Raw genomic sequence first — 14,368 nt, 5'->3', positions numbered from 1 at the left:
CATTAGGTGACTATTAGTCACCTAATCATGCAGTGAGAACTGAGGAACACTGGCTGAAGCTAGCGAGTCAGTTCCATAAGGATTTAAGAAACAATAGTAATAATGTTGTCATATGTTGTCACAGGCAGTTGTGGAGGCAGATAGGATGAAGAAGTTCAGAAGGGTGTTAGACAAATTTGTGGGTAAACGGACATTAAAGCAAATAGATATCTACCCTCTGATATCCTTGAAGATATGGTTGTAGGTGCTAGGCGAGTATGAGGAGGATAGACTACTGGTAGTGGCTAGACTTCTGTGCTTTCCCCAGGGAGTATCTCCAGCTGTCGTAATGAGGGATGGTACATGTAGTTGGACGGGTAGATTTAAGGATGCAGGACAGCAATTCTTAAGTTCTTGTAAGTCATAATCTGTCTTTTGAGAGACCTGTCTCCTCATGCTGACTCTAAAATCAGCCAGGGGTGAGGTGATTGGTTTGGTCTTTGCAGCATAACTTTCAGGAGTATTATAAAGTTAGGCATATTAATCTCATGCTAAGAGTCTAGATGATCTTCCAAGGGCCACAAAGAGCATCTGTAAGGGGAATACTCCTAGACTGTTACTAAATTCATCTTTTCATGGTATCTAGGCCAGTCTCTACAGTGTCATCCTTTCTGTCAGTCTAATTGAGTACAAGAAGTTACTCATTACTGCAGCTCTGGTAGGTCTTGTTTTCTCCCTGTGAGACATCCTGCTTTAGGTAAAGCACTTGAAAAAGTCCATCAAATGAGTGAGATGTGTCCATTTCAGATATACAACACAGTAGACTGTAGCTTAGTTGGGTGCCCTTCTGAACATAAAAAGATGCGTAAATTTTTTTAAATTGCAAGTCCCATTAATGCAGCCTTTTTTTTTAACAAAGTTGCATTGCAAATGATCTGAATATACTGTTATATGATTCAGTACAATAATTTATCTCTTTTTCATCTGTTGTAAAATTTAAATTTGATATTCACTGCTTAAGCCAGGTAATGCATTTTTAAACTCTTTTTTTTTTTTGTAGGTCTATCTTTCCTATCCATCCTTCTTTCAGAATAGTGGTCTTAGCAGAACCTCCTGTCATTGGAAGTAGTACCCAACAATGGCTGGGTCCAGAGTTTTTGACACTGTTTCTTTTTCATAATGTTCGATCTTTAAGCAAGAGTGAAGAAATTGAAGTTATTAAAAAAATGGTAAGTATATTCAGTATTTTAGGCACTTACTGACTACCACTTACTGAACAGGTTTATTTGCTACATAAAGAAATATCTTGCTATTTTACTGTAGCATAAATGAGTTACTTTTCACATCTTATCAAAGCAGCGTATCTGCTTTTCTTTTAATGGTATTATTCTTATTGTGATATTAAATGATACTCTAATAAGAAAGAAGTCTTCGTCACAAAGCAACTGTGACAACTGTGTGCTCATTGCATCTGAGTATAGCTGTATGTGGAACTTGCATATCTTGCAGTAAGATTAATGCCGTTTTTCTTTCAGATTCCAAATGTGCCCAGTGTTGCTGTGGAGCAGTTGTTGTCATTAACGCACAAGCTTCGAGAGACAAATGATGCCACGGTGAGCCCTTTTTCTTTTTTTTTTTCTTCTCCTTAAATTTACTGTCTCCTGCTATGACTGTTTTAGCAAAGGCTGGGTATAACATGCTAAGCTATAGTGTTATTTCAAGGGTCAGCTGAGTGGAAAACCAGCCCCAGAAAATTATTGCTGGCAATTACTGTACTGCGTAATCTAAACTTTTTTGATTTATGATGTACATATTTGGAGTCTGCATAAGTAAAGCTTTTAGGAATTTCCTTGAATTCCAGGGAATCAAGAAGAACAGTACACATGTTGTCAGTGAGTTTAGATATGTGACTCACAGTGAAACATGGTGAGATGCCTTTTGAATAGGTATGTGCGTTCAAATACATTTTGATTACTTCACTTTAGTAATTGGAAATTTGATAGATGACATTGTTGAGGCTTTTTGGGCAATAGGAGCTACCTGGACATTATAAATGCCGGTGGGCAGCAGTAGAGATTCAGGAAAGGGAAAGCTCCAGAACTCCTGGCTGTGTTACTGCTATAGGCTATTTATTAAAGATGACATGTCAAGAAAGATAAGTTCTGCTGACAAAGTGACCACAAAATTCCTTAAAAAGATACAGCTAAGTCATAGTGAAAAGAAAAAGAAATTATTGCTATGGCAACTAAAACACTGCATGTTTTTGATGTAACTAAAATGTAAAACATTTTTACTGGAGTCCAGGAGTTTAACTAAACTATGTCTTTAGTTTTTTATGATTTTAACTTCGTTAATAGTTTTTACAGTCTTACTATTTAAGAAGCTGAAAGAGGCTGTTATGCTCTTTTGAGCTTAAAAAAAGTAAGTGAAAAGGTAGACGTTTAAGTACACTGTTGGGACAGAGTTGTTATTATTATCTATTTAGCTTCCTATATCTAATGTATAAGTGAATTGTTTTTTGCATACTTGGACACATACCATGCCTAAACAGAGCATTACAAAAGTCTTTCCAAATATGGACTTGTGGTTATCTGTAGAATTGTGAAATACCTAAATGAATTATATGATGTTGGCTAAGAAGTGAGTCACAGTATGGTTCGAGGGAGGATTCTTGTGATCAGCAGTGACATAAGACTTGTCGAGAATAGCACACCTGTGCAGAGAGCTGAAATGTGTGCCTTATGTATGTTAGGCTATTTATAGAGTTCTCTAAATAAATAAATCTCTGCCAGAGATAATCCTGAAATACTAACCGTTGTTTAGAGCGATTTTGTTAAAAATAGAGTACCTGTAGACTGTTCACTCTGTAGGTGTTGTCTGCGTCGTTATAATTGTTTGCTTGATTTACAAGAGAATCTGGAGACCACAATCAAGATCCTGTTGAATTAGATGTCTCATAGGTATATATTACAAAGACTGTCACTAACCCAATTTTGAGTTTATGGTTGTTCAATTTAAAAAATACCAAACCATATAAGAAAGGAGGAAATTTTCTTACCAAAATTTTAACTACCAGTTGCAAGTATCGAAAAGACGTGATGCAGCTTTTCCTCAGTGGTCCGTCCTGTTCCTCCGTGCTTATTTATTTCAGTGCAGGATCTGAACCTATATATTATATAGAATTTATATGCCCACGTCCCTACAGATTGGACTTAATCAAGGTGGCATGACATATGAAATACACTACCTCATTTCATATGCCCAGCTGCTTTTCTCCATCAGTGCAGTCTCATAGGTTGTGATTTATTGCCTATCTGCCAAAACTTGCTCTGCTTAGGAACCTTTCAGTTGTTTAAGATACTTTTGTGAAGAGAGTATGATCTCCAAAGGCAGTGAGAGTTCTGGCTAGTAAGTAGGGATAGCAAGGATACAGCACTTGCTCCTCTCCCTTGCCCTTGCTTCATGCTTGGCTGAGCAGGTCTTGAAATAACACATGAAATGCCATCATTTATATCACAGTCTCCACAGTGCTGGGTGGTGAACTATGATTGTTCAGAAGATGCTTCACAATATCAGTGAAAGCAGGAGGAGGAGTAGTAATCTTTGCAGCTAGCTCAGTCTAAAGAATTCTTGCTCATTGCTCAGACCTATGCTTAAAAGGTATTGTTCTTTGCTTTCTCATAATTTGAGAGAAGTTTTGTAGAATTTCATAGAACTGATTTATTTTTTCATATATAAATGCCTTTTTGTCAATATGGTAGTTTTTCAGGGGAAAGAATTGGGTTAAGGCATTTCTCATGCTCAAAAATTAATAAGGGGAGTTAAAAAGGCTCTGAACTTCTTGAAATGTTGCTTTTCTCTATTTTTTCCTCTGGATGTCAAATATCAAGTCTTTTTTTTCCAATTGAAACCTCAGTATATATTAAGGCAATTTTGATGCAGTTAGAAATCATGTATATGAACCCAAATGAAACATTTTGAAATTATCTAATTAAAATATTTCACTTGACCCAGGCAAAGCATGGCGTGGCTTATCAGATCATGCTCATTGTTGTGTGTTTCCTGCTAAAATAAGGAACCTGTTTGTATTAGATACCTTTATCCGGCAGATATAATTATAGAATGATTTCTTTCTCAGTCTTTATATCTTTCTTTAAATACATCGTCACTTGTTTTGAGGTTCTGTTTGTTTGTTTTTTAAATTTTACTCTGTGTTTGAGATCTGCCTTCTCAAGCTTTGAATAATTTCTGTAAATCTTTGCTGAATCAGGTCCAGTTTTTAGCATTTATTTTAACATGTGGACAACAGAAAAGGACACAGTGTTCCAGTAATGGCCCGCCCAGAAGGCGTGTGCAGAGGTGATACAATCTCCTTACTGCTGCCCAGTGTTGTCTTGTTTATACGTCCAAGAATCTGCCAGACCCTTTTTCCAGAGCATTACATATGGAGCTCATGTTCAGTTTGTGAAAAGCAGACGAGTTTTTAGCACATTGATCCTAACCTCCTTGTTATTGTTAATATTGTTTAGTGTTAGGTTTTATATTGCACATAAAATTCAGTTCACAGCACGTTTTTCTTCCTGTTGCTTACCAAGTGAAATCATAAGGCTAATCTTTTGATGACATAATGATTTCCGTGACAGTGACTTATTGCAAAAAATACAGAATTACAAGCTTGCCCATTAAAAAGCAGAAGTTGCTGTAGAAGGCACAAAGAATCTATGAATTAGGAGAAAAATTGAAATAATTCCTTTTGGTTTATGTTTTTCTCGTGACCTTTTTGATTTAAATCCTTCACACAGATCAAGTAATTAAACTACCTTGTATTTTTTGACAGGCACAGTCACTGGCTTCATTTTTATCTACTCGACAACTATTGCGAATTTGTCGTCGACTGTCACAACATCCAGATGAAAGCCTTTATGATGCTGTTAATAAAGCCTGCCTTTCCAGGTAGGACTGCTAGTTTAGGTGGAAGTTCAAGAGCTTTTTGGTCAGTTGCTAACATTCAAGATAGCTTTTAATGCATTTTAATGGATAATACAATTGCTGTCTTGTCCCTTGAAGTCTGTAATTTCTTTAAAAATATTTCTGTGATATTCTCAAACCTAGAAGGTAAGTAGAAAGGACTTTGTACTCTTTCTCATCTTTATGAAGATACTTCATTACATTATATAAATAGGTTACCATTTACACATTACTTCACTGTTTCAAAACACTCAAAGCTGAGCCATATTAATGTCTAGGATAACTGATGTTTTGTGGAGAGTTGGTTTCGGTTCTAAAAGCTGTATCTAGAAAAGCTAGGAACATCTAGAGTTTTGTTGGTTTTGGTTTTTCTTTTGTGGCCTTTGGTTTGCTTGCATTTTGGTGGATTTTTTGGTGGTTTTTTTTCCCCCTGTTGTCAAAAGAAAACAAATTATTATTATCAAAAGGTCTGGAAAACTAAAAGGGCCTGGTTCTGAACACCTCAGAGCTCACTCTTTCTCTTTGGAACCTGAGGTCCAAGTCAACTGGGTCAAGAGAAAAGGTATTTCTGAAAAAACATTAGTTCTACTGTAGCTCTTACTGGCAGCAGAATGAGGACATTACATGCCTCCAGTCCTAATCCATCCTACATTACAAATACTGAAATAAATGATAACACTGAAGCCTTTCAAAATAAGCGCACAGCCACAAATGTGGTTCATTGCCTATGAATGAAGCTCAGTTCCTCTCCTTAGGGATATGTGAAATGTGCAAGATTATTTGGGTGTGAAAGGAATAGATATTTGGGGTTTGGAGTTGCAGGTAAATTGTCAGATTTAATCTTTAGATTACAGAAAATGCTGGAAACTTTAAAAAGAAAAACACTTAAAATACAACATCCCCATTATTTCTCTTGTTTTAGGTTTCTACCAAATCTCGCTAGATCAGCTTTACATAAAAATCTTCAGGATTCTGGTATTGAAATGAGTCCAGATAACACAAAGAAACTGGAGGAAAAGGATTACACATGTAAGCTTGTGCTGTCGTCTTCTTTCCTGCTCTTCGTGAATGTTACTTAGATTGTTGAACATATAAAGGTGACTTTGTTCTATGGAATGCATTTCCGCTTTCGATATGCTGATACTTTTGTATTGTCTGCTGTATTCCCAGCTCATGGAATTTTGTTCTCCATCATATTTGTGTTCCTCAGTCTAGAAGATCCATTGTCTCAGGCTTTCTTTTCTTTTGCTTCTTCTTTTCTTTTTGTCATTGATAGCTAGTCTTCTGTACAGTTACAGCCTTGGTTTGATCTTAATATTTCTCTGTTCTGTTTTTTTATCATTGCTTCTTTCTCTCCCATGTTAAAATTTATCTTTTTCTCATTGAGACTCTTGTAATTTTGTGTTATGATTTACTTTCATTCTGGCACACGCTTCTTTGTTAGTTTCTCTTCTTTTTATTCTCTTTAAATTGTTGTGGTTGTTACATGTCACCTTTATCGAGCAGATCTTTGTTTCTTTAGCTCATCCAACTTGTATTCATTTGTAGTAACCTTCAGGGCTATGCATGTATTTCTGCTTCTGCCATTTTTCTCAATTCTCCTTTCTCATTGATGTATGACCCCCTTCTATCTTTTGATATCTTTTGTCAGGCAGCACACTGTAATTTGCCATTTTCCATTCACTAAATGTTTCCTTTATTCTGCTTCACCAGCGTTACCTCTGCTCTCATTCTTCTGTGATGTATTTGACTTCTGTGTTTTTACTGTTAGGTCTTTGCAATGGTAAACACATATTTGGTTTTAATTCACGTGGATTCTAGTTTTATAGGCTTATTTGTGTGTGTGTTATATAAAAGTACATATGTAAATGCAGAGATATTTTAATGTATAAATTAAAGTTTTTGTTATGTACGGTATAATGTATCTGTACAGCCATATGTATATGTATATGTATATATACATGTGCAGCCATCTATGTATTGTTATATATATTATTTGAACTGTTGCCAGTTGTGTGATGCTACCTTGAATTTTCTGTGTTTCCCTATGTCATGCCATAAAGGTGAGCAACTAAAAACATCTGTCTAGAAATTAGGCTATTTTCAGTTTTACACCATACCAGATTAGGAAATTAGTATAAAAAAAAATTATTACTCTTTTTAATGCATAGATTATTATTTACACTTAGTTGTTAGTTTCCTAAGGACAGAATTTATGATTCTTTTGATCTAAGAAATTTTTCTAATGTACTTTTTCTCACAGAGCTGTAGTTGAAGGTTATTTCAACTAGCACAAATTTAGCCAGTTTTCACCAAAATGATAAACGTGACATATTCTGGCATTAACCCATTTGAGCAGAAATGCAGTGCTGAAAGAGAGAATCAACAGAGGCTCTATACTGTTGTGGCAGGTTGGTTCCACCACCCACACAGCCACTTGTTCGCTCACCTTCACACCTCACTCCACAGTGGGACAGGAGGAGAGAGAAGGAAGAATGAGAGTGAGAAAACTTGTGGGTTGCAGAAATGTAGCCTAACAGTACTGGTGATATTCCAGTAACACAGTGAGAGTGTGAAATTAAACCAAGGCAGCAGTCACAACTGCTGATACTTTTCCCCTAAGATCACTTTTTCATCACTTATTGTAATACACTTCTTTGCAGTTTGAAAGGGAATTCAAATTCATGATAATGCAACCTCTTGTTAACAGATACTCTTCCAAATGTTCTCTTTCTTCAGGGAGAAATCAGAAATTTTAACACAGCCTTGTTAAAATTTGTAAATCATTACTTGTGAATATTGGGTGTTGATTGCATGTCTCATTAGAGGATGTTGTAAGTAACGCATTTGCTTTTTTCCTGAAAAATATCCAGGTGAAATAAACAATGGGATTCTGAAGATAGGGTCTGTGACAATGCCAATTTATAACTCAGCTGAGAAAATGAAAGTGCCTGATGTTTTGTTTTATGAAAACGCACAAGTAAGTACAAATCTCTGACTTCTGAGTTACAAAAGTTTTTTTACGTGTTTGCTATACTAATGTGTATGCTCATATATATAGTAAATAGGTGGTCTAGTGGTTAGGGTGCAGGACTCTCACCGCTGCGACCCGGGTTCAATTCCCAGCCCCCCGGGCAGATGGAGCTCATCAGCCTTGTAAGGCCATCCATCTAAGAGAAGGTCACTCTAAACAAACCTACGTCCTGGGGACCTCACTGCCACTGTCCAAGCTTGCTCGGCCCCGGCAGATGAACCTCAGGATTAAAGGGTGGGCTCAGTTCAGCGCACGCTGTGTCTCACCTAAAAAATCCACTGCGCAGGCTCGAAGGGTTAATGACCTTTCCCAAATCTTCGCTCGTGAAGACTGGCCATTAAACGTACTAACTAAATTTTAATGATATATTTCTGAAGTAGTTTCTTTAGGCTTAGATTTTTCTCACAGCATTTGGTGATCATTTCAGATGTGTCTTCATCCCTTTGTGAAGAGATTACAACCAGCCTATTGAACATTCATAAAATATGAACTAACAGAGTCTGAACCGAATTTTATTCAGAATTATTTGATCAGATATTGCATTGACTGGTTTTATTTTTGTCTTGCCACTGCTAGACTGATCCACTCTTAGAACTGGATTGTTGATTGCATCCCGAGACTGTGTTTTACGGGCCTTTTGCATAAAGTTTTACCTCCCTGTAATGGGTTGATCTTGGCTGGATGCCCAGTGCCCGCCAAGCCTCTCTATCACTCTCCCTTCTCAGTTGGACAGAGGAGAGAAAATAAGTTGGAAAATGACTCTCAGGTTGAGATAAGGCATTTTACTAAAGCAGAAGTGTAAGTTTGTGCATGCACAAGTAAAGAGAAAAAAACAATAATTTTATTCTCTACTTCCCATCAGCAAGTGATCTCTGGCCACTTCCCAGGAAGCACACATAGTGGGAAGGCAAACATTGTAAATGACAAATGCTTCCCATTTCCTTCTCCTTTCCTTAGCTTTTATATCTGAGCTGATGTCATATGGTATGGAATATCTCTTTGGTTAGTTTGGGTCAGCTGACCTGATTGCGTCCCCTCCCAGGATCTTGCCTATCCCCAGCCTACTGATGCGGGGAATGTTGGGGACAGTGCTGATGCTGTGCCAGCTCTGCTCAGCAGTTCCCATAACACTGGTGTGTTGTCAACACCTTTCTAGGTACCAAAGCAAAGGACAGCACTGTGAGGGCTGCAATGGGAAAATGAACTCCATCTCAGCCAGACCCAGTACACTCCCTTTCAACAGGATTAACATTGCATGTTTGAAAAGCAAGGGGAAGAGTAATTAGTAAATGAGTTATTGGTTAGAATTGTTAATTATTTCTTTTTAATTAGTTTATCTTTTTAATTAGTCATTAGTCTTCACTAATGACTAGGTGTTCACTAGGTTCCTGGTAGTAGTGAAGAGTAAGAGTGATTAGTGAGTGAAAGGAAAAGGAAGGTTTTTTAGTGACTGCAGGTTTTTTAGTTTCTGTTTACCCGCATCCCTTTAATAGAGGTAGGTGTACAGCAGCTTTCTTCTCTGTCTAGCGTGGGAGCCTCAAAACTGTCAGACAAGGTATCCTTCAAAAGAGACTGACCCTCTGGGTTACCTTTAGAATATTTTGCTACTGAAAGGCCACTCTGATAGTGTGATCTTGTCAAACACTTTTCATTCAGGGAGCTGGTGTGGATTTGCTTACTTTTCCTTTCCCATTCTTTTTTTCCTACCTCACTTGCAATTTCTCCACAGAAAGACTATGCTACACGGGTATCACCTACTGAAGGTGATGACAGGCCATGCAAGGGGAACAGATGACAGACTTCTTCATCTTCCCCACTAACATTTCGTGTGAGATTTTATTCTGTGTTGCCATTTCGATAAATTACATAATTTGAGCCTGAGGGAAATGAAATCCTGAGTTCTGCTAGCATTGCTTTTTCCACCTTCTTGCTTATAGCTTCAGAAAACTGTAAACAACCTGTGTTCAGATGTTATTTAGGGAACCTCTGTTAAAAATGCTGCAGAGAATGACCTGCTCTGTATCTGTCCCTGGTAGCCTCTGTATCTGTCCCTGCCCTCTAAATGCTGAAGGAAACAGCAACCAAATACCAGTCAGGATACTTGTTCCCATTTCTAAACGAATTCTACTCTTATATTCTATTGCTAGTTTGTAGTTCGGTCATTCCAGTGCTGTAATGATCATTTAGCAAAACCTGCTGGAGAACAAATTTGATTTGAGTTTAGTGCAGTACATCTCCATTTTCTAGAAACCACAGAAACAAACTGAAACAGAGAAAAATATATGTCCTCAGCCCTTTGCAGTGCTGCACAATGTAATGAAATGCATAGGTTTTTGCCTCTCTATGTTTGGTCTTGAAACAATTCATGTTCCAGTGAAATTTGATATTGCTGTGGAACACCGCTGTTGGTCCAGAAAAAGTGGCACAGGGATGGAAATAGTTTTTTAGGTAATACGCCAAATGCCATTTTCAGGCCAAGTGTTGGGGAACATGGGTGAATAAAGGCGAAAGGTGATACAATATTGATATATCTACTTACAAGTCTTTTGTGTAAGTAACTAATATTAAATCTCTGCATGCTAATTTAAGTCCTAGTGCCAAAAAAAAACCCCAAGCAAACCAGAAGAGAAGTAGTATCAATACATACTATGTCTTGTGGCTAAGGTGCTTTGCAGGGAAACCATAATGTACACATATTTATTCAATTTAGGATTAAAAAAGAAGTCATCAGAAGGATGTATTTTGCCCTAAAAATAAGATAAAAAAATGCAATCAATGTGTGTGGTAAACTGTCTTCCTAGAATTTATCCTGTATCTGGTCAAAATTATTCTCATCAATTATGAATGTCCAGTGTATACACATGCCAGAAAATATAATAATTTGCCTTGAAGTACTCTCATTAAATCGTGAATTGAGTATTCAGTAGTCTTTTGACGTGCCTGGTTAGGATTTTGTGGTATTGCACTGTATTTACAAGAGTTTCTTTCCCCACCCCCAGCCTGTGTTCTAGAGAGATTTGGAAATGTAAAATATCCTTCACATAGAAACATGAACATTTCTATGCTCAGAAATTACAGGAAAGCTACTGATTTTTAATTATTTTCTTTTTTAATCAAGCACTAGAGATGAGACGATAATGTGAAAAAATTTATGTTTATTTAAAGGCAAGCATTCATTTCTCTAAGTAGGTTGACTGACCTACTTACAGATGACCTATTTTTACTAGATACAGTGGAGAAATATACACGACTTTATTGCGAGTAAAGTAGTCTGCATTGCCACATTATCCTTAAATCCTTTTGATCCTTTTAAACAAATTATTTGTGAGTAGCAAGATAAGGTTAAATGAGGTACAGTGTGTGTTACCTTTTATGATATAAAATATATGTAAAAATACACCTCAACACTTTGGCTTCAATGAGGCAGATATAAATTAATAATTAATATTAATTAATAAATATTAATAAAAATGTACCTAAAATAATTAGCTACATATCGTAAGACACATATAAACACTTTCAGATTTGAACATGCGTTTTCCTGTTTTGTTTTCCTTGAAAATAAAATTTTATTAGAATAGAAAAAGTGTATTTTTCATTAATTAGACCTGTTGTTTAATCTTTAATAAAATATATGTATATAATTTACACGTACGCTGTCTTTTATTCTCTCTATTTGGTTTCTCTTATGTTCTACTAGGATACATTTTGCTTCCTCCGAGTACAGTTGCTGGAAAATTTGCGTGTACTAAAGAAAGTTCTTACACTCTTGGTAACAAGCATTCAACTAGGCTAAAAGGAAACATACAAGGAGTGATTACAGACAGTTAAATATATTTAGGGAAATCAGGTACCCACAATCAGTTGCAGCAGAGGACATAAATGTGGGGAGTTCATATTTTTGTGTCATTGTTGGATATATTGCCTTTGCTATTATTGACTGAGAGACTCTTGCTATGAAATAGGTGCTCTAAGTATAAAGTTCAAAAATTTTTGACCCCAAATCCTTTAAGTAAAGTTCCTATTGTACTGCTGTCATTAGCAAATGCATAAACTTGAGAGCATGAAAACAGGGGTGAAAATTGTGGTTTTGTTTCTCTAGCACATGATGGTAATGGAAGATATGCTCAAAGACTTTCTGCTGGGAGAACATCTTCTTTTAGTTGGCAACCAGGTGAGTTAAAGATCTCTTACAATGCCTGAAACAAACTCATTATTTAATGATGAAATTAAATATCTGTTTTGGTTCATTGAAATTGCATTCATTTCTATTACTGAGATATTTGATCCAATTTTTAATTCTTTATCTAATAGTGTCCAGGGGTTTTATGGGCACATATCTGTGGAAAATGTAAATGCCTTAAATGTTTTTTACATGGCTATCAGAGTAAAAAGTCAAAACATTAATCACAGAATTACTGAATATTCTGAGTTGGAAGGGACACACAAGAATCATAAAAGTTCAACTCCTGGCTTTGCACAGGACAGCCTCAAGAATCACCACGTGCCTAGAAGCATTCTCCAAATGCTTGTTGAACTCTGTCAGGCATAGTGCCATGACCACTTCCTTGGGGAGCCTTGTTCCAGTGCCCAGCCACCTTGTGGGTGAGGAACCCTTTTCTAATGTCCAACCTAAACCTCCCCTGACACAATAATAGTTATATGTAACATCATTACCATTAAAATCTTCAGTTAATGGCTTTGGTTATCCTTCTTAGCTATGTATCAAAGCTGTCCTTTAAAATCTCCAGTAGCAGATAAGAGATGTACACATGAGTATTATCTAAATCTATGGCTAGTATCTTTGCTGATGGATATTTCTTTATTTATTTATTAACCAAGTTGGTTTTTCCCCCATAAAATAATCTTCCTTTAGCTTAGCTTTTCCTTAGCAAGGATGGAATAATTTTTTAGCAGATGTTTCTCTTTTGTAATAGCCCTTAGAAAAAGTTTAACACAAGGCACTAATGATCTAACCTATATAGCGAGGAATATAAAATGCTAATTGTTATTAGTTTGCATATATTAAAATATACAGTCTCATCTGTTTAGCATCCTTGTTATCTACTTGAATTTACAAAGATGGTGTACTTGAAACCTCTGTAGACTTTTGCTGGGTGATGCCAGCTTCTCCCAAAAGGTTTAATCTTTTCATAAATAGAAATTGATGTATTTCATAAATGAAACAAGATCTGTTTACTCTTTTTCATAAACAGCACTGTCTATGCCATCTTCTGAGTTGGTATTTAAAATGTTATATAGTACAGACTGCCTGCAGAACCTGCTGCCAAGGAATAGCAGGAGTGGGCTGAACCACAGGAGAAGGGAGGGAGGGACAGTGTCCTTAATGACAAGTTTTGCAGTCCTTCACTGTCCAAGCAAAAATAATAGGTCTGGGAATAGCAGCAATGCTCACCCAAGTGCCTGTGGCTGCCAGACAGGTCCATGGGGATGAGGCGGGTCTGAGGTCAAGCTGGGATTGGCAAGGTACGGGGCCAGGCGCAGCATTTCCACAGTGTAGGTTGGGAAGGAACCGAGGAAAGGGCCTGAGGATACATGCAGCTCCCAAGGCATGGGGGACAAAAGGAATCCCACTGAGGCAGGAACACCATCTCAGAGCTGACCTTCAACACTGGCAAGTAGAACCCTGGGGGGGGGAAGAGCTTGCAGAGCCCAGTGGTACACTCAGGGCTCATTTGGCAGAAGATTTTTGAAGACTGTATGAGTACAATTATTAGGATATAAGGTATTTTTCCAGCAGTGGTATTCTCATCTTTAATGTGTGTCACATTTTCTCCAGGCTTTTGAATCTCTGATTGAAAACAGTGTTAAAAGATTTGACTGGGTCGAAGTATTGGAACATATTGCTTTGATTCTAGACATCAGCTGTCTAGAATGGCTGTACTATTAAGTTGGAAAATTAGTTGATTTGCTGTGATTTCTCTTTGGCAAATCAGTAATAAAGGTTTTGGTTTTTAATTGCTAACATACTTCTGAGTACTTCCAGGTTTACTCATTACTAATTTGTTCCACTGTTTTTATGTGTAACTAAAAAAGGGCCAACAGGCCTTTCCTTTTGAAATACTATTTTTAAGTTTGAAGCACTGTATTTGCCATTCTGCAATCTTTTAGGACCATGGCAATCATTCTTGATTTCTTGGGAATGATCACTAACCATTCAGAAATTGCTTACTAATTCCTTAAATATATTACTGTAAATTTGTGCAGCTTGTGATGAATCACATTCATGTACTTTAAAAGCAACCATATTACATCAATTATGCTTTCATGCTCCATGTGCAGATAACTCCACATTGAAGATATTAGAGTTTTCATCCTCTTTTTGTAAAGCAAATTATTAAAAAATAGGATTCTTATTTTCTGTTC

The 14,368-nt window shown here is 36.8% G+C and overlaps 1 protein-coding gene across 1 annotated transcript in view; it reads left to right on the top strand.

Moving 5' to 3' along the window:
* Positions 1-14,368, top strand: part of VWA8 (von Willebrand factor A domain containing 8) — a 182,055-nt gene that overhangs the window by 62,147 nt on the left and 105,540 nt on the right. The window contains exons 15-20 of the mRNA XM_017827812.1: positions 1,040-1,208; positions 1,515-1,592; positions 4,817-4,932; positions 5,870-5,976; positions 7,821-7,927; positions 12,084-12,155. Of these exons, the coding sequence (XP_017683301.1) occupies positions 1,040-1,208; positions 1,515-1,592; positions 4,817-4,932; positions 5,870-5,976; positions 7,821-7,927; positions 12,084-12,155 (649 nt within the window). The remainder of the gene's footprint in view (positions 1-1,039; positions 1,209-1,514; positions 1,593-4,816; positions 4,933-5,869; positions 5,977-7,820; positions 7,928-12,083; positions 12,156-14,368) is intronic.

Source organism: Lepidothrix coronata, unplaced genomic scaffold (genome assembly GCF_001604755.1).
Source record: "Lepidothrix coronata isolate B3197 unplaced genomic scaffold, Lepidothrix_coronata-1.0 Scaffold143, whole genome shotgun sequence".
NCBI classification, from domain to species: Eukaryota; Metazoa; Chordata; class Aves; order Passeriformes; family Pipridae; genus Lepidothrix; species Lepidothrix coronata.
The sequence above is the reverse complement of the archived record's forward strand: the minus strand, read 5'-3'. Positions and strand labels throughout refer to the sequence as shown.